General features: G+C 32.6%; 1 protein-coding gene across 2 annotated transcripts in view; it reads right to left on the bottom strand.

Annotated features, from left to right (window-relative positions):
* BRD10 (bromodomain containing 10) overlaps positions 1 to 22424 on the bottom strand; it is an 84720-nt gene that overhangs the window by 11217 nt on the left and 51079 nt on the right. The window contains exons 4-5 of one of the 2 annotated variants that reach the window (XM_012454529.3): positions 21363 to 21442; positions 12891 to 12980 (exon numbers count right to left, since the gene is read on the bottom strand). In XM_012454529.3, coding sequence (XP_012309952.2) covers positions 12891 to 12980; positions 21363 to 21442 — 170 coding nt within the window. The remainder of the gene's footprint in view (positions 1 to 12890; positions 12981 to 21362; positions 21443 to 22424) is intronic. The other variant, XM_012454530.3, reaches the window with a different exon arrangement.

Below are 22424 nucleotides of genomic sequence, written 5' to 3'. Positions count from 1 at the left end.
ACAGTACAGTTTTACCAAAAATATGCTGTGCTTTAAACCAGCAAAATGATTATACACATAAATAGCTAAATTTCTACCTCTGAGGTATTTATATCTTAGAAGGGAAATTGCTTACTAGAAGAGTAGGAAGATATGAGATTATATATGTGCATGTGCACATAAGGAATATGGAACCTAGGCTCACGACTAATTCTTGTTTCTTCTTAATGGTATGATGAATCATAGTATTAAGAAAAAAATTTAAAGAAAAGTAATTTTTATTTCATATGTTAATCTAGATAGGCCTCTTTCTTGTTAAATGTGTTCTAAAGTATACAAAGGACCCAAATTAAAAATGAGCTACACCTTACAAGTTTATTTTTCTCAACCACCTTGCCATGTATGTACCTAAGCAACAATCCTGCATGATCTGCACATGTAACCCAGAACCTAAAGTACAATAAAAAAAGATAAAAGTGCTTATTTTAAGCCATGAAAACAAAACCAATAAACTGATACACAAGAAAATTGAAAAAATAACTTTCATTTAGAAAAAGTGGACTTAAAAATAGGTAGACTTTTCCCTCTAATAAGGCATGTACACCTTGGAAGGTTTTTCTCAAAGAAATGTTGTAAGATAGTACAGAGTGCTTATTCTAAGCCATGAACACAAAACTATTAAAATGATACATTATAAAACTGAACAAAAAGTAATTTTCATCTAGAAAAAGTGAACTTAAAATAGAAAATAGGTAGATGTATAACCAACAATCTTCTCAACTATTTGGCTTCAAAAAGTGAAATGGTGAGAGTGGAAGTAAATGTTTCCTAAGCTAAAGAGAAAAGAAAGAGGAAAGGTATGATGGTAAGGAGAATATACTCTTTGTGGCAGAATTAACTGAAAAAGTGTTCAAAGACTAGGGAGCACCAGGAATGCTGAATTCCTCACTGGGAGTTACAGAAGAAAAACAACAGTTGTAGAGTTACCATGGGCAGTATGACTGCTGCCTGGATTAGCATGTGGTAGTGCAGTGGGGAATGCAGACGGACTAGCAGTACTGTGGCACAGAAGACCTTACATAGGTCTAGGTAGATGAGGCATAGGATGGGGAGACTGTGTAGCTAGGATGTTATTTCAAGATATTTGTCAGCTGTATTTGCGTCTCTGCTAAATTATAATATTAATCTTTGTAAAAAAGAGTTTTTAAAAGATTAGAATGGTTTTACCTTTTAATTTTATTTTTATTACTAATCTTAGGAATTTAATCCAACATGGAGAAATATATACTGAACTAGAAGACTGTACACAGGGAAGGAAACTTAAATATTATGATCAGAGAATAGACTTCTGCCTTACCCACTAATCTGTTTTGAAATGTCTGTGATCTTTTAATGTTATATGCTTTGTGGCCGCCTTCTCTTTATTTATATATTTTCAGCTTGGGGTAGTGGTGGTATAGTATTTCATTCATAATTTGAAAATGCTTATTGAATCATTCTATATTTGGAAAACAAACCCAGAAGTTTGTTATTTTCATAACACAAATTATAGGAAAGTAAAGATTGATAAAATGCTTTGTCTGGCAGATACATATAAGTATAATGACCACAACAAAGGGCACCCCTATACCCTGCCATGGAGAATGAGTCAAGTTTTTATGTTGCTCAAAAGCATGCAGAGGTTTTAAAAAGTTGAGAATTACTCTTTTGGGATTGCTATTTGAGGTAAGGTGCTTTAATTACTGACAGTAAAAGGGAAACTCACACTGTTTGTTTTATGTATCATCTTCTTTGGCCAAAACATGGTGCTTATAACCGCAATCAAATTAAAATAATAACACTGTTCCTTTCTACTTAGTGATAGTCTGAGTTTCACAGTATACAATGAAATTAACGTAAAGAGAAGAAAAGTTATCTAAAAGAAATTAGAGATAACAATCTGCCTTATCTTGGGTCTAATATAAAAATCTATTTTAAAAAATCAAACAAATATTTACTGAACTTTAAATTAGGTCATTAACTAAAAGCTACTAATAGCTTTTCTGATTGATCAACTTTATTCATATACACAGATGGGAAAAAACAAAGAGCAAGGATCATGTTTCACCTAGGATGAAATTATTAAAGTTAAAAGGAAACTCAGAGGGCATTTAATTTCTAGAAGAAAATGGTCTAAAGTTATACAGGGAAGTACAGTTGACCCTCTGTATCCAACCACAGATAGAAAATATTTGGAAGAAAAAAAATGAATGGTTGTGTCTACACTGAACACATACAGACTTTTCTTTCTTGTCATTATTCCCTAGACAATACAGTATAACTACTATTTATATCACATTTACATTGTAGTATATAAGCAATACAGAGATGATTTAAGTCTACATGAGGATGTATGTAGGTTAAACATAAAGACTACATCATTTTATATAAGGCACTGAACATATATGGATTTTTGTTTGAAGGTAGGGTCCTGGAACCAATCTCCCAATGATACTGAGAGACAAGCGTAGTTGCAGATAGAAGCAGCCATTAGACTAGAATGCTACACTCTAAATACTAACATCTACTCTCCTTCCACTACACAATGCTATATCTCTTGGACCCCACACAGACAATTCCTAAAGAAGAAATGGATTATATTGTATAAGTACCTATATTTACATGTAGGTATCTCTGTAATGTAGAATCAGTATCTCTAAAACTTATTTTAACTTTTAAAATTACAATAATAATTAAAATTATAATGACCTAGAGTGAATTAGAACAAAAGCAAAATAGCAAATCCTTCTATCTTCAAACACAAAGAGAGAATATGAAAGTAATACAAATCAGAAAGGCTCTTAAGACTCTTTCTCTATACTGTCTAATACAGAAACAATAAAAATGGCAGATAGATAATTTAGTAAAAGATCATTTGTGAAGCAAGAGCTATGACTTTTGCTAATAAAAATATATTTAATAAGCTTTATGCATCTAATTTTAGTTCTAACTCTCCTTTATAAACAAATATGTGAATATAGGGATAAATTAACAGCTTCCATGTCAGAATTTTCACTATTTTCATAGGCAAAAAATACTTTCCAAGAGAATCTCAATGCATTATATGAATTTAACAATTCAAATATTTACTGAAAGTCACTTAAAAAAAAGAGGTAAGTAGTATTTTTCTTTTATGAATCAACAAAAGTATGAATTTCAAGCATACAAAATGGAACCACAGGCATACAATGTAGTTTAAATTTGAAACTTACCTTTCATGCTTTCTCATCCAATGTCCACTGCAGCTGCAGATTGCCAGCTCCCTTTCCATGAGATACCCCAACTACCAAACACTGGAGGTTTTATAACCCCATAGGGATTGCTCCAAAAGAGCTGGTCTATACTCACAAGGTAAGTCCTTCATTATATTATGCAGTTTTATAAGTTTTTTAGTATAAAAGATCAGTAACTTAAGGAATCATAAAGGAAAAGAAACTTAAACAAAACTTACAAAACTACACAATATTGTAAAAAGAAAAGCTGCATCTCTATGTACGTGAAATGGGTGGGGAGGGAAACTTACCTCACAACTAAAGAACAACTCCATTCTGCTGCAGTAATCTGGGATGGGTGTGACAGCACCAGCATAATACTGGCTGGGGTGGCAAGGAGAGGGAGCTGGCAATCTACTGATGCTGGGGACACTGGATACCTAAAAAGGAAGAAACAGGAGGGACATAAATTCTAGATTAAATATCTCATTACCACAAATACATTTTGCACATTTTAATTTAGATGCTTTGTACATTAAATTTAGGTGAAAGTCACTTGTTTATACAAGCAATACAAGTATTTACATAGATTTTCTTGTAATATTATATCTAAACAAAACAAGTATTGGCAGTCATATGAAGAAAAAATTAAAATCATATAAAAACATACAAAGAATGCTTTTTTAAATTGAGATGATATTATTGAGATAAAATTTTTATTAAGCACAGTACAAAAACATGACTTATATAACAAAAATATGAATGCTATTTTCCTATATGCTTTTATTTACAAGTATGTTGTTAGATCACTGACACGTGAAGCACAAAACAAAATATTTTTTGTCATAAGTTTGATTCTTGTCACAGACATAAATCCTGTGGTAGAGAAGAGATTAAATATCAATATAATATGCTTTTCTTTTCTTTCCTTTTTTTTTTTTTTTTTTTTGGTTTGAGACAGGGTCTTGTTCTGTCGCCCAGGCTAGAGTACAGTGGTGCGATGTCAGCTCACTGCAACTTCCACCTCCTGGGTTCAAGCAATTCTCCTACCTCAGTTTCTCTAATAGCTGGGATTAAAGACGCCTGCCGCCATGCCCAACTAATTTTGAATTTTTGTATTTTTTCACTAGAGATTAGGTTTCACCATGTTGACCAGGCCGGTCTTGAATTCCTAACCTCAAGCGATCCACCTGCCTTTGCTCCCAAAGTACTGGAATTATAGGCACGAGCCACGGTGCCCTGCCATATTATGCTTTTTAATTAAAATGCATAATTTTTAGAAAAGCCAAATAGATCCCTTTTAGAAAAGCCAAATTGATCCCTACAAAAAGAAGTCTTTACTGACTGAATTGGCTGGGCACTAAAAGATGTCTCATTTAAAATCACTAGCTATATCCAAAGGTATAATCTAAACTCGCATGTATAAAAACAGCACAAATATAATGAACTGCAACTAAGTATTTTAATAAACTAATCTGACATTTTCCTTAGTCTAAGTACTATTAAATGAAAAGGTAATACTATATTCAATAAGTATTTACTTATTTTTCTTATTGCTTACCTAACTACCACCATATTAATATATTCCTGCATAGTCACAGTTTTGGGGGTAAAACATCATATTAATCTTGTTGATATACAGTCCCTTGAAAAAGTGCTATTTTGACAGTATAATCCATATAAATATGAAAAAAGTTAAAAAGTATTTTAACACTGACAAAAGTTCTAACATAAACTATTATGTATGCTATTATTTTCTCTTGAGATACTCTTACCAATTTTTACTTAAGACTCATAGAAAAGGAACACATTTGTACTTTAAAGGCATCCCACACTGAATATATTGAATAGTATATCCAATATTTCCATTATATTTCTAAATTAGCATTTAAATAGAAAGCGTGAAGGCAAACTACAACAATAACCATAATGATAATATTGCAAGTTTCTCTGTCTTCTGGCTTTGTAGAGAAAAACTGGTGACAGATCACTTTCCTGTAAGATAGTTCACTATCACTGGGGAAGAAAATCTAACAACATACATTTAAGAGATGATGTGCTACCATTTTCATTTACAAAGAAGAAACCTGGACTAGAAATTAACCACTGGTTGAGTAATTGAATTTGACTGTTTTCAATAAATTGATGTTAGCAAACAAACTGATAAAATTTTAACAGATCTATACATGCTATCGGAAAGATGGGTTCTCAAACAATTCACAGTACAATTTAAACCACAAAGTTATGATATGTTTATTTGGCATGAAGAGCATAAAAAGTTCCACATAAGTGAAATTAAGATTGGAAATATTTTAAAAGCAGAGACAGCATCCTACTTTTATTTTGTCATTATTTTCTCACAATGCCTAACACAAAAAAGGCCCACAGTAAATGTTCCACTACATAAGTACATTTCTCATGTAACTGAGGTTTCTTCCTTAGATACAAAAGATTTAAAAATTGATTAAAATGTTTCTAAAATATGTCTTTCAAATTTTCTGACAATGAATATAATCTAACTATTGATGACTTGGCTTATCATTATAAACAAGTTAGTTAGTTTTAAACTCCCTAAGACCTGCTTTTGTTTTTCAATTGTCTTTTTAAAAATTACTCATTAGCTGGCACAGTGGCTCATGCCTATAGTACCAGCACTTTGGGAGGCTGAGGCAGGTAGACTGCTTAAGCCCATGAGTTTGAGACTAGTTTGGGAAACATGGCAAAACCCCATCTCTACAAAATATACAAAAATTAGCTGGCCATGGTAGTGTGCACCTGTAGTCTCAGCTACTTGGAAGGTGAAGGTGAAAGGACTGCTTGATCCTGGGAGGTTGAGGTTGCAGTGAGCCAAAATCACACTACCGCACTTGCCAAAATCACACTACCGCACTCCTGCCTGGGCGACAGAGTGAGACCCTGTCTCAAAACATAGATCGATCAATAAATTTTATCAGTGTTTCATGCTGTCAGTAAATCTGTCTTAAACACCTTGTCCTATTTAAAAGCAGCCGCTACTACTAGTTAGAATCACATCTTACATTAAAGAACTGGTTCCCCATAAGGTCTCTTTTAAAGTACTGTAACATCCACATGTGTACTCTGTGCCCTCTATTTAGGCTCCTTTTTTCTCCCTGCTGGATTCTGGGTTAATTTTCCTTCAATACATAATGTATACATATTTTTTCTTTTTCTACAGAGTCTGGTAAGATGCGAGGCAAGTTTTATTAATGTTCAGTCCATTCAGTTTTGACATAATTTTCCAACTCACAAAAGGCACTGAACTAAAGTCTTTCCAAAGATTTTGATATCTTCTATAATACAAAACTCAGAATGATGTAAAGCTAATTTTTTTTACCCTAATCTCCATAGATTTAAACTCAACTTTCCAGAACTGTGGAAGGTAGTAAAGAAACTGTTCAACAGAAGACAATACAAATTTATTGGGACTTTGAAAAATGCCTGACATTTAAAATGTTACTATATTTGAATAGGGTATGTGACATATAATTCAAAAGGGTTTAAAGCATATTATAAAAGACACACTAGCTTGTAATCTCAGCATTTCGGGAGGCCGAGGCGGGTAGATCACCTGAGGTCAGGAGTTCGAGCCTAGCCTAGCCAACGTGGTGAAACCCACTCTCTACCAAAAATACAAAAATTAGCTGGGCAAGGTGGAGCATGCATGTAATCCCAGCTACTCGTGAGGCTGAGGCAGAAGAATCGCTTGAACCCTGGAGGCAGAGGTTGCAGCGAGCTGAGATCACACCACTGCACTCCAGCCTGGATGCAAGAACAAGACATTCACAAATTTCATCAAGTATAAGTCTTAATTAGAAGTATATTATATAATAGAATACTCTCTCTATGATGGGATCTGGCATTATGATTTCACTGATTTCTACCTAACTTTCAAAACATCAACTAGTTTTATCTCCATAGTAAGTTGTCAGGCGTGGACAGAATGAAAGAATACAGAGGGCTCTTGGCAAATACAGGCTTAGACCAAGGTTTTACAACCTCGGTGCAACTGACATTCGGGACAAGACAGTTCTTTGTTGTGAAGAAATGTCTGTGTATTGCAGGATCATTACAATGCAGGATGTTCAGCAGCATTGTTGGCCTGTGCCCATTAAATGCCAGTGCCACTTCTTTAACTATGACAATCAATGTTTCTTAGGGAAGGGCAGCAAACTCACTCCTGATTGATAATCACTGGCTTAACACAGAACTCTGTGACCAAAAAACTGAGGGGTCAGCATCTCTGATCTAAGCTTCTGACTTCTCTAATACTCAGTCTAGCCAATGGACACCTTTGGTTAGGTAAGAGAAGTATTGTTGTATTCTGGATTTACATTAACAACATAAGATTAATTTTATCCATTACTTGAAATTTCTTTACAATTCTTTTTGATATACCTTTTTACACATTGTAATCATTACATACATATTATTTTGTGTGTTCTTTTTATTTATTTTTCATTTTTTTGAGACAGAATCTAGCTCTGTCGCCCAGCCTGGAGTGCAGTGGTGTGAACTCAAGCGCAGTGGTGCGATCTTGGCTCACTGCTGCCTCCACCTCCTGGGTTCAAGCAATTCACCTGCCTCAGCTTCCTGAGTAGCTGGGATTACAGTCACACACCACCATAGCCTGGATGATTTTTGTATTTTTAGTAGACATGGGGTTCACCATGTTGGCCAGGCTGGTCTCGAACTCCTAACCTCGTGATCCGCTCCCTTCAGCCTCCCGAAGTGCTGGCATTAGAGGCGTGAGCCACCATTCCTGGCCTATTGTGGTATGTTCTTAAAACTTAACATTTCACAAATATATCTATGTTGTAACAATGAACTAGCAATTTTACTAGCTATATAACAGTGTATTAACATTGTTAGTCATCTCCCTACTGCTGGACATATGGATTGTTTCCAAATTTCCACTATTGGGGTGGTCTGCTAAACATACCATTGTGTATATTACTTTTGGAGGTAGGGAGTAGAAATGGGGAGAGCAAAAGTTAAATTCCAAATAGCATCACAGGATCAAAGTGCACAGGCAGCTGTGCTCAATATGCATAGCCTTCCTTACATACTGATTATAAATAAAATCTGTCTTAGATCCTGTTCAATGTTGAGGGGTTTATCTGTCAAAAGACGTATTAGAAAAGATATGGTCTTACATTTAAAATTTACTTGTCAGTATTTCATTTATCATCATATAACCCAGACGAGCACTTTTCCCTTACAAGTAACATTTTTATTGCAAAATTTTCACTTTTCCTTATACCCAATATCTACAAGCATCTTTCCATAATTGAAGACAATTGAAACTTTTTTGAAAATCAGAACTATGATACAAAACATGAGGGAAAAGGGGATTATATGAAATACTTAGAAATATAAGCTTGGCAAAATATTCCAATTTTTATTATTTAGAAAGCAATATTGTCTAACAAATTGCAAGTACAGTTAAGAGCAGGTAAATTTGTCAGTATCTTAGCTCTATCTTTCAGAAAAATGAATAGATTTCCTAGACTAAAAAAAGGTATTTTTCAAATAATTAAGCAAAATGCAAAATTTATCTCTTAACTAAAAACACAAAAATAAAAACAAAGTTTTACGATTTCTTCTTTAGATCATGAAATAATGCTATGATCTAAATAATGATGAGAAGGATAAAATTAAAGGACTTTGTCAAACTACATATTTATCTCAACCAGAGGTCTCACTTCTAACAAATCTCAGGTAGATAACTAAGTTCAGTACCACAGGATCCAAAGGATGAGGACTTTTTGGACTAAACCCCTAAATGAAGTGATAGGATCAAGTGAACTGAGCACAAATTTCAGAAAATTTCTCTTCACATAATTAACCATAAATAAAATTAGTTGTTTTGCAAGAATGAGTAAACAATTTAAATTTTAAAACACTAAGTCTTCCAGTACACAACGAGTAATTCAAGGACAAAACCTCTAAAAGGTTAAAAAAGATTTGTTATGTAAACATAAGGCTACTCTAAAAAATAAAGTTTATTAATTAAAAAACAAACAAACCAAAAACTTTTAAAATGGAACATTCACTTGAGTGAATAAACGGGATCATTCTTCCTCATGGCTTTTGTACTTTGGTAAGGAAAAACTACCTGAAAAGGTCCAGCAGAGAAGCCTCCTGAAGCAGCTAGGTGTTTGTATTTCTTGAATCCATGATAATCCTCTATCACATGTGTAATTTGTATCTTTAGTGATGACATTTATGACAAAGAAATATTTATAATGGAATATGTCTTCTTTGTTACTGGAGCCATTTTTATAGATATGAATGTTGATAATAAAAGAATTGTTTTGACTCCAAATACTTAGTTTTAACAATGATACACTCTTAATGAAGATCAGTATTAATACTTCATTTAACTGACAATAGTAAAGGAAGGCCACAAGACAATCAGTCAAAATAGTTGTCACTATTACCAAGTTTATACACCTCGTTATTAAGAAAATCCTTCAGGTCTTCACCATGAACCCAATTCTAGTAAGTATGGTTACCTGCTTTCTTAATACACAATGTATCAGTTAGAGCAAGTATATGGACATACACAATAAGTAACAGGTGACGGACAGCTTGGCAATGAAGAAAAGACAGAACAAAAGCAAAAATACAAACAAACATCCTTCAAAATATATTAACATAAAAGCCTTTAGGTAAATGTTTAATCAGAGCTACTAATACCAACAGATTTTTAGAGTACAATATTGGTATTCATAATGATGACCCTCAAGTCATCAAAAAAAGGTTAAATTGTGTTCAGTATAGTAGAAGGAGTCAGGGAAGTTTTTCCATTAAAGTAAGTTTTAGTATCAAAGGTTTAAGTTTCAGTTATCTAGAATTTCAGTTAAGTGTAATACCTTATTTGCAAATGATTCCAGTAGAACTGGTAGTAAATATTAACATAAACATTCAGTAAAGTTAATTCCTAGCACATCTATCACACTCAATATTAGCTTTTGTAAAAAATAAGGAACAATAGAAGCAAACTTTTTATTGTCTATTTGCTTTATGCTGTGTAGCCATTTCATTGGTTAAGATAACCCATTGATGTAAACAATCTTTTTTTTTTTTTAGATAGAGTCTCACTCTGTCACCCAGGCAGGAGTGCTGTGGTATGATCTCAGCTCACCGCAACCTCCGCCTCCAGGGCTTAATCGATTCTCCCCTGCTTCAGCCTCCCAAGTAGCTGGGACTAGAGGCAAATACCACCACATCCAGCTTACTTTTTTATATTTTTAGTAGAGAAGGGGTTTCACTGTGTTAGTCAGGATAGTCTCAATCTCTTGACTTCGTGATTTGCCAGCCTTGGCCTCCCAAACTGCTGGGATTACAGGCATGAGCCACCGCGCCCAGCCTAAACAAACTTTTAAACAGTTTAAACTAAGGAGAAAGAGCTCTTATGTTGGTAATCTCAGTAAGATTATCCCTGCTAAGTACAGTTCCAAATTTTTTTACATTTTGAAGGATGGAAAACATATTTTAAAACTAATATGCACACATCAGGGGGCATGGACAAGTTAAAAGTTTAGAGATACAAATCGAATCAACTAAATCCTAGGGTAATCTAGAATTTTCTGATAAACCATGCCGTCAAGGAATACAATGTCAAATATTGGTCGTTTATGTTTACTTCTTTTTTTTGAGTCAGGCTCTGGCTCTGTTGCCCAGGATGGAGTGCAGTGGCATAAACACAGCTCACTGCAGCCTTGACCTCCTGGGAACAAGTGATCCTCCCACCTCAGTCTCCTGAGTAGCTGGGAGTACAGGCATGTACCACCATGCCAGGCTAATTTTTTATTTTTTGTAGAGATGGGGTCTGGCTATGTTGTCCACGTTGGTCTCGAACTCCTGGGCTCAAGAAATCCTCCCATCTCAGCCTCCCAAAGTGTTTAGGTTACAGGCCTGAGCCACCATGCCTGGCTGTGGTTTATACTTTCTTTTACTTTTCTTCTACACAGTACCAATGGAAATGAGGTAAATGGCTTTACAGAAACCTCAAGAATGCTTGCAAAAGTCTTTTTCTCCTATAACATATGCCATAAGTACATAAATCAACTATGCTTACAACTATGCGTTAAAAAAACTTCTAATTTACAATATGGGAATAAAGAAAAGTTATGTTTAACTGTAGCATAAAAAACTGGCAAATTTATTTAACAGAATTCTGTTTAGAATGAAATATGGACACCTCCCTAAAAACAACTTCTGCAAAAAACAGTAACATTCTGATATTTAAAAAAAACCTATTCCTTCCTATTAAAGAACAGAATTAGTCCTTCCTGAGCATAAAACATCAAAAAAAATAAATAAAAATAAAAAACCTCTGGCTTTTTTTTAACAGAAAAACATTTATATAACATAAATGTTTGAGGAATATATCAGAGCAGTAAATTTTAATGAAACACCTGGTCTTCCACATCAAGAGATTGCCCATATACCTAAAGTGTAAATGTATAAAAATATGAGTCTAAACCATTTTTAATGGAAATATTTCTAAAATACGCAGTTTTCCACATTCTCAGGTTATATATTGAACATAACGTTTTCTTGCCAATTGATGACTATCATTATGAACATTTATTCTCTCTCTTAAATTACCATGATACTCTCAGGGTTATCTGTCACACATGAGACTTCTGAAATGCTTAAGGCTGTTTCACCCTAGTATTAAGTAACTTCAGAAGGTTGTACTTTTATGGTACTGCAATCTCTTCCTTTCAGAATGCTACCAGTAAATCTTTCCTAACAACATATAAAATGACTAACACAAATCTGCTGATATCAAACTTGCTGAATCACTAACCATATTTTATATATCTTAACAGGTTCTGAGCAAAGATCTAAAAGTGGATTCATGATATTCCTAAAGCACAAAACAAAGGGTTTAAAAAAAAATGATCAATTTTCTTCAGTGTTTAAAGCCTTTCCTATTTATTTATTGGTATGTAACTGTATTTTAAAATATGTGCATAGCCCAACTATAAATGCTAGCTAAATAGGTGTTATTGATTTAATAAACAGCACAATTAAGTGTTTTACCAAGTATTGGGTGAATAAATATAATGCCCTTAAACTCTAGTCTCTCAACAATTAAAATATTAGAAAACAAAAGCAAAGATTAATTATAATTTAGAGGATACAGTGAAAGTTAAAAAACTTTCAGCAGATAAAGGTTCTTTAAAAAGTCATATTGTTTAAGTATGTATCAAAATTATCTGGGGCAGTATTAAACAATTTACATCTGTTTTTATGTTACACTTAATTAAAATTTTGTTACTAAGCAATAAACTTCCATTAAAAACATATGATTATTAAGAATATTTGCAAGGTAAACACCCAAAAAACTACCAGTCAGAAAACAACCAGCCAGTATATTGGGAAATATCTAAACTATACCTGATACAAACCAGGCAAACAAAATTAACTGCTCCTGGCACGATTTCTGTCTATTAAAAATAAAAACTAGACCACACAGGAGAAATAAAAGAAACAATGTTTCTATCTTTCATTGTAAATCTTAATGTAATCCAGGAAAACAAGGTTTCAAAAAGGCTTTAGAAAAAAGCAGGAATAAATTTTAATTCTGACAATAATAGATAGAACTTTTGGATCAACACCTACCGATTTTTTTCTACTGTTTTCCAGATCTTTGAGTTCATTCTCGATTTTTGTGATTAATTCCCTGAGTTCATCAAGATTAGTGCAAATAAGCTAAAATAAAACACAAAAACACAGCTTGATAACACATAATATAAAACACCCAAAATGTGGTAACAGAAGTTGTTTTAACACACAGTGAATTCACAATTATTTTTCTCTGTAATAGTAAAAAGCAAGGAAAGCTCTGCAGTTTATATTTTAAAATATATTTACTTGCTATGATGTATGAACTTCAGGCTTAGTAAAAAGAAGCTGAAATTTCAACACTGGTGGTTTAATCCCATATCCCCACCTTTCAGTTTGCTTTATAATTCGGGTACTTTCTTAACATTATTAACTTTCAGCCCAGAATGACAAAGATCTGGAAACTCATCCTAGATTTCACAGGTTGTCAAATCACCTTTAAGATATACTTCATTAGGCAGTCTCCCAGTAGGTGAATAAACACACTCCTGGAGAACTGTTGCTACACCTTTGCTTTGGTTTGCTAACTATACAATTGAACAAACCTTAATTATTGCTGTTGGGATTGCTAAAAGGACTGTAACTATATGTAACATACTCAAAGACCTAAACAAATGAAATATACATTCTTAATATCAGTTAAGTAATATTTAATAAAACCATCTCCACAGATAGCATCTATTTCCTTTCATAATTATGTGGCTCATTTTATTTCACCTGGTAACACTGGCAAATGGCCAAAATAATTCTTAGTTATTAACAACTAAACTAGCTTGGTTTAATTACTGAAGTTTTAGTGAACTGTCAGCAACATTAACAAAAATATTAGTAACTACATTTAATTTTTGTGAAATTATATTGAATTTCTCCAATTCATTCAATACACTTTTTTCCTAAAATAATTTAAGCTATATTTTAAAATTTACTGTGAAAAGAACTACATTTCTGAAACAAAACTGCAACCAAATAGACTAGAAGAAAAATCTCAGATTAATGAAAAGTGTTTTTGTAATGTTTATGCCATATAATTTTAAAAACATACTGTACTTATAAATTACTAATAATTACTAATTCACCATTAGCTTTTATCAGCCCCATGTCTGTTATGTTCATTAATTCCATGTAAGGGGATTGTTTTTCCTAAAAGGTACTTTCTTTTGTTAGAAGAGCAAACAGAAAAAACAAAAGCAAAAGTAGGTTTACAAGGTAATTCCTAGTGGCTATTGAGTGACAAAAATAAGAGTCCCTTGAATTTCTTTTATTAGGTTAAACCACATGAAATTGCTGAACAAGGTAATTCCTAGTGGCTATGGAGTGACAAAAAAAGACCGAGCCCCTTACATTTATTTTATTAGGTTAAACCATATGAAATTGCTGATATGCTTTTTATTTACAAAAATGGCAAGACAGTTCAACCTAAGAGACTAAGAAAAAATGATTACAGATAATTGTAATTTGTATTAACAATTAGGAATATCTATATAATTTCAAACTCATGAATTGATCAAGTAGGGAAAATATGTACTTAAGTAATCCAAATTAAACAATTTGAGAGTAGAAACAATACAGTGATGTAGTAGGACACTGTAGCTGATTTTATTGGAAACTACACATTGAAATTTGCCAAATCTACTTATGAAAGAGATGCTGATGACCAAGCAACGGACTGGCCAACCAGGCAAGGGAGTCTAGAACCAGACAGTGTTTTCAACTTCTGTCGTAACTATGAAGGCTTGGAACAATGTTGTCCCTACAGTGGATTTTTATTAGGTATTCAGCGAGAACTGAACTTTTCACAGTTTGATCTGCTATTCTGATGACTATGTCAAATTCGCCCCAGAGCTTGCAGATGGATGGCTATACCCCTTTTCACTGAACTTGGTGTACTTGTTAAAATCAAATCATAGATTTCTTATTTACACATACGGCAAACCTCAGAGGAATTTTTACTTGCAACTCAGCTGTCTCATTACACAAGGAGTATCAGTACATTTTGCAGGCAGTTTGTAGAAACTCACAGGTACAATGAAGACATATACCCCAACAAACATGCCCTAAAACATTTTGAGATATTTTAATTATCAGGAAGTCAACAGATATTTATGCTCCATTTAAAGGAAGAGATAACATAGTTCTGAAGCCAAACCATGAATGAAATCATACAGCTTAAGAACTACATAAAACAACACTTTCAAGTGGCTTATCTAGTTAGTAAACTGCACTAAATAAGTACTTCTCAAACTTTAATGTGCATAAGAATTGCAAGGGGATCTTAATAAAATACAGTTTTTTGTTTAGTAGGTCTGAGGTGAGACCCTAGATTCTGAATTTCTAACAAGTATATATATAACAACCCAGGTATAGTCTGCAGATAACATTTTTGAGTAGTAAGGTACTAAATGACTATGAAATTACAAGTCAACATGGCTACTGGAACATTCTAGTGCTATGGAGCTAATGAGTATGAAAATACAAAAAGATTAATTTCCAAATAGGGAATGGCATATTGAATTAAAGGTACAATAAGACAATTCCTTCTTAAAATATTTTTAGCTATAATATTTACTCTGAGATTATATTAAAATGACCTTAATAGCTACATAACAATTTATACTCTTTATATATTAATACTAATATGTTCTCTCTCTATATATATTTAATGTATCCCTAATATATATATATATACCTAATATACAGTCAAATTAACCTTTTATAAAATTGAATAGAAACACAATTAATTTGATTTATGCCAACTCAACGTCATAAACAACTCTACTGCCTCTCTTCTGCCCCCGAAGTAAGGCATATATGTAGCCATATTACACTCAATTCAACTTCATATGATGCTTTTAAAAACAGAATCAATCCCATAAATAAAGTTCACCTTAATAAGGAGAACACAGATATCTTTTGAACAAAGCAAAACACCTTATTAAAGCCTCCTTCTCATTATCTTGCATTTGAAAAACATCTGAGGCACAGGGCCTGCAGGGGTGAACACAAAGCTCCATAGCACCTCAGATTACAGTCAGGTCACATTACTAACACTCACGAGAGGAGGTTTTCAGTGTTGCCGCAGAGGTTACAAGAAGAGTTTTATCTCTCAGGAAGAACCTCTCCAAGGCTGTCACACTCCCTTCAAGTTAATCTTTCATTTGATACAACCCATGGCAGAGCTACAAAATCACAGATCTCAGAGCTGAAAGGGACTAAAAACATGTAATTTGTCCAAGCCTTAGCATAGGCTAAAGAGGCCTATCTCCAATTCACATAAAAGCTAATTAAACTAACAGAGGTAAAGTGACCTAAGATGACACACTGATAGAGGACACCACGGAATCCAGGGCTTCTCCTATTATATTATATTCTTTTTAAAGGTGTCTTTGTAAACAAGACAAAATAAACAAATCTAACAACTGAACTTGTATTACAGTTTTAGGATGTAGTTTATATCTAAGCTTTCATTTTTATTAAATGGTGATATTAAAAGGTCCTCTCTTCAACTCAAGCAGCAGCAACGTACGTATGTGGTGGGAGTGGGGAGGCCCTGTAGAGATCAAAAGAACTCCATGACCACATCTCAGGACAACTACGTAATATATCATTCCTTACTTTATTGATATATCAAACTAGAAATTATGTCCTTTGGATAGAAACCTCAATCGGTTTGAAAGATATTTACTTGCTTCAAAAAAGGACAGAAGGTAACATCAAGAAATACAAACAACATGGTAGATTATATTAAAAAGCAAAGCAAAGGGTAAACAATATAGAAAAGTAAAATGAATAGGTCCAGACAAAAGGGATCACATTTATTCCCATTCTACTAAAAAGATCCTGTAATGTATTATAACAATTATCAATGAAATACTAAATGCATGGTATAAATTCAAAATTTATACTGTATTTAAACTAAAATTACAATAGCATCTGCTAAAACTATGCAGACGAGAAAATTCCTCATTTCTTATCATTACCATACTAGCAATAAGGACTATTTAAAAACCTGCAAATAAGGATATCACTTGTTATGTGAAAGGCAAATAATCTGATAAACAACCATATGATTAAACACAGATATTTCCCTCAATAAACTGTATTTGTTTAAGGGAGAATTATATTAATTTTAAGGGAGAAGTAAAAACTCCTGCTGTTAAAAGTGAAACAGAAAGCCAAGATTAAAAACACTCATTTTAAGAGGTAGCAATTTAAAACAATGATATAATCAAAAGGTCTTAACAGTAAAGCCATTAAAAAAACTAATTTTAGTTTTGGTCTCAATTTGTTATGTTGAAGTACTTTATTTCTTATCCCTTAGTTTCTCCATTGATTAGATGGAGAAATATAGATTTGTTTTTTCAGTGAGTTTTTGTTTATGTTTGAAAACAATGTAATATAAGTCTTAGCAGCTGGATTCTGGAGTTCTTCTGCAAAGGTGCCTTTAAAATCAATCATGCATATGAAACAGGAGCAAGTGCACATTGTACAAAAGATTTTTTTTTTTTTTTGGTTATCAATGAAAAGCAGATTTATGGTAACTAAGGCTGTTAAATCATTTTTAAAACTTATTGAGACTCAACACATTAAGTTTTAAAAACACTTGCTGTAACTTTCTGTCATAATTATGTATAAAAGAGAAGTCATATTAGATTTCTCTCTTAAATGTTAAAAGACTTTCTAAAAAAAGTAACTATTAGAAAAACTGATATTCACTTTTCAGTCTAACACTTTCTTTTATTATAAAACAGATAAGGAAAAAAGAATTTTACCAATTTCACAAAGTCATAAGTAAATGTTAGTTGATATAAAAACTTAAATCACCAATATTCTACAATTATCACTAAAAAAAAAAAAATCCAACAATTTCCCCTACACGCTAAATGTATAATGCATCATAACAATGAAGACGGGATAAGCATAAGTTTTCATTCTGGTCAAACATAATGATGCAAATACTATTACTTGGTTTTCCACTTTTCAAATTTTGTAGGCTTAATCATGTGCCACTTTCATTAAGACCAAATCCAGGATTTATTTCAAGGTTTTAAGCAAATGGAAAAAGTGCTAAGGGTCAATAAGATGTTTTTATGCCTTTTTAATTGATTTTCCTATCCATAATTGTTTTCATCAAAAGCAACTGACCTGCTTATCTGAAAACACAGTAAAAATGGCTAAAACAGTAAGCTATATCATTCAATCCTCACAACAATTCTACTAGGTACCATTATTACCCCACTGTACAAATGAGAAACTGAAATCACAGACAGGTTAAATAACTTACCCTGTAGTTACAGAGTTAATCAGTGGTAGAGCTGGCATTCAAACCCCAGTAGGTAGCCTGGTTGCAGAACCCTTGTGTTTAACAACTATGCAGATTACTGGTACCCACCTACACCCACTGAATCAAGGTCTTTGGAGGATGAAACCAGCAATCTTCATTTTAAATAAAGGTATTACATTATTTTTATACTATCTAAAGTTTGAGAACCATTGACATAACTCTTAGGAAAAAGTGGCATACATTTGGTTAGCCCCTTTAAAATATACAGTCGTCCCTCAGTATCTGTGGGGGACTGGTTCCAGGACTCATTTCTGAACCCTGTGGATACCAAAATCCAAGGATGCTTAAGACCCTGATATAAAGTGGTATAGTATCTGCATATAACACATCCTCCCATATACTTTAGGCCATCTCTCCATGACTTATAATATCTAATACAATGTAGATGTGATATAAATAGTTGTCATACCATATTGTTTAGGGAATAACGACAAGAAAAAAAACCAGTACATGTTCAATACAGACACATTTAAAAAATATTTTCAATCCAAGGTTGGTTGAATTCAGATGCAGAACCCACAGATACAGAGGGCCGACTGTACACACCCCCACCCCACAAATCCAGTCCACCATTTGAATGGTCACAGTGTATACTTTAAATAGGAGTGGGATGATTACTTTCTGAAAGTGGGGTACAGATATTAGAAGTATATATAAACATGGACTCTTCCTGAAGCAAATAGGGAGGCGAGTTCAACTTCTAGTTTTAAAAAAGTCAATGAAAACCCTGTGAAACTAAAAAGTAGCTGAGGTTAAAAGATTTTTAAAAATTCATTACGATTTAAAAAAAAAACTTCACAATTTAACTTTCATTTACCTCTACCTAAGCATGCTTTCTGTCAATTTAAAGAAGACTGGTCCTTTGGCAAATCGGTCAGGTTTTATAAAAGGGATCTATTATCTATCCAAAAACAGGTTTATTATTCAGCAGTAAGAGATTTTAGAATGAATAATATAAAGATCTTCTGGCTAAATATTTCTATATTTTTATGCTTAATACTAGAAATGTGATATTTAAAACATCTTGGACAAAACAAATAATATGCAGAATCTGAGGTGCTAAATATCATATCACTAGAACTTTCGAGACAGGAATAAATTCACTTTATTACATAATGCTCCTTACATGTGGAAGACTTCCAAATAAAGTAACACACTACATAATATTATTTTGAGAGACAAAACTAAATTTTGCATTTAACAACAAAGTTTACTAGTGACTACTAATACTATCTCCTATTTTATTAATGTGCGTATTTGAAGCAAATGATCTGTTTCCCTGTAAGATAGTTGCCAATTTTTTCTATGAGTAATGCTGTGGTATTCATATTGTAAACTAGGCATAAGAACCACTATTTTCATGAGATGATTACTCCTCTCTATCTTCTCTCTCTCTCTTTTTCCCTCTCTCTCTGTTTTTTCTTCCTCTAGGACACCTTGAGAACCAGGAACAAGACTATTTTAAACAGCTCAATCTAGCAAAATATTTTGACCATGACCCATAGTCAAACATACATTATACAATGCATGTCCTTGTATATACACACACACCTGAGACCAAAGTTTCATGAAACAATATATGTGAGTGTACATATTCACATAGCTATATGTAGCACACTTACTATATGTAATTGTGCTGATAATTTATTTTCTAATTTTGTTAGCTTAAAAAAGAAACACTGGTCATACAATCCAGTAAAATGATTTCATACCTCACTAATAAATACCATTGCAATTTCAAAAAAACACTGTCTATGCAGCCTGTGCTACTTAATACATGGAAAAGTCTATTCACTAAGATGGGTATAGAGGAAACATTAACAATGGGCCAGATTTGATCTAACATCTATATTCCCTGGGCCGATGCTTTGAGGACTGAGAAAAAAATAAGTGGCAGAAATAGTAAACATAGTGTGACATCGGTGGAAACATAATAATATAATACTAAAGCATTAAAAAATATGTTACAAGAAATGGTATAAAGGCCTCTAAGTAAACAGTAAAATTGCATTTTTTTTATTGACTACTCTGGAACCAAGGTTATAAAATATATAAAAGGATTTTGTAGAAATGTTTGCAATTCATCCTAAGAACATCATTAAAAATATTCTATTCTAAAGTACTAAGAGAAAAACATGTCTATTTTCTTTAACTGTTGATTTAAAAATGTTAAATTTTTACCAGTTAGTAACTTCCATAAGAACACTCTCTAAAACAGAATTTTTACTGACAATAAATGTCTCCAGATTTTTGGATATATCTAACTATTAAACTCACATTATATATTATCAATATTTTCATAGTTATTGTCCTTTTATTTTCATCTCTACTTGACTTGAGACTCACAAATTCATTTTAACATGACTTATCTTTTGGCCATTAGGTAGGAGTTTATAAAACATTTAAAATTGACTGGACACATAATACAAAGATGTTTTAAAGAAAGTGTCATTTATTGAAAAAAATACATCTTTTATAAAATAGAAAATAAAAGCATTAATTAGGGTGAGATTCTCTGCTTAGTATTAGCTACAAATAAAAAACGCTTAATCAGATGGCAGTACGTATAATTACTTTTTCCTTTTGCAGAAATGTTTAAAGACCATTTCAATTAACCTTTACTTAATATTCTCTCTGAAGATCATATATAGCTAAGAGTTGAAGGATTTTTTTTCCAAGTTAATAAATCTACCATTTATTTCTATAGTGCCCAAATAAATGAAAACGAATTACCTAGGCAATATTACCATCTTCAAATTAGGATGTGTTCTTGGAAGAGTTTCATTCACACATTTGCTTTTATGTATATAATATATATATACACACACACACACACTATACAGTATATATATATTATTTTTATTAAACTGCTTCTAGGAAACAGTAGAGATTAAGATATAAAAGAGGGTTTTCACTATTAAAAGATAAAAATAGAGGTAAAATATTGTGAAATACTAGTAGATTAAATCTTGGCTACATCTGCACTTGTAGGGAGAAAAGTCATTGTCAGAAACATTTCATTACAAGTATGCGTGCTACAGTTTCTTGGAATTCAGCCAAACTCTCGAGGAATGATATGAACACTGAAACAAAAAATTTAAAAATTGAGACAAAGTTGAAACATTTACCTGAAATTCTGGTACAGTAGGTGACTTTGTGACAGTTTTCCTCTTCTTTGTGATTGCTTTTTTAGAGATGGATTTTTTTCCTTTCAAGATTAAAAGAGAAAAGCTTCATAATGCTGTTTATAGCACTTCATTAACAAAAAACAAATTACACAGAGCCTTGAAAGTTAAATTGTAACTAACAGATGGCTGCCAGTGAGTCAAATAAAAATGATGAATCAAAACAAGCCACAGTAAAAGCAAACATTAACTACCTGTAACAGACATATTAACAAATGCTAGTTTTTAAAAATATGAACCAAACTATTACCATCTCCAATGTGTTGTACAGTATCAGAATTTATTGCAAGATCAGGCAAAAAAGTCATATTACTACTGCTTAATTAAAATCTACATTTGCCACTTAAAATGAGACTACAAAGGGATAAAATCTTACCTTTAACAATGACTTCTGCAATCAGGAACTTGCATAAGAACTACAGCTGAAGATTATGGTCTCTAGCCAACCTAATGTGAATATTCCCTTAGTAGCTTAGGTAACAAGGTTTTTCTATTCCTTTAGCTCTGCGCTCACCTAATGGACTGACCTTGGTGGTATCAATATCCAAAGTTTTAAAAGAAGATAAACATCTCCCTTCAAAGTGTACCTAGTTGTTTGTGAATCAGAAACCACTGGGAAAGATAAACCTCTTATACTTAAAGAAAGTCAATTCATAGTATATACTGAAATATATCTACTTTTTTATTTAACTTGACCAAAAAAATACATACATGCATTTCCAAACATTTTCCTATATAGATATGATCATCTTGTAAGAAATATGTCAACTCAACTAAATTGACACAATTCCAGTTTATAATTGTGTTCTTTTTTGTATTCCTTTTTAATCACATCACAGAAGTGTAATTTATAAAATTTTTAACTTTTGGCTCAATAAAATCCATGTATAGTATGACTGAATTGCAAATTTTGAGTTGCTGAGGTTCAGGGGGGTTTAACTGTCTTATTTTAGTAAGTATTGATCTGATGCCATTTGCCATTTGCTTTTAATTAAAATTAATTAA

This window comes from Aotus nancymaae, unplaced genomic scaffold, assembly GCF_030222135.1.
Source record: "Aotus nancymaae isolate 86718 unplaced genomic scaffold, 86718_ANA_hifiasm-v0.15.2.pri h1tg000041l, whole genome shotgun sequence".
Lineage (NCBI taxonomy): Eukaryota > Metazoa > Chordata > Mammalia > Primates > Aotidae > Aotus > Aotus nancymaae.
This window is presented reverse-complemented; position numbering and strand designations above follow the sequence as displayed.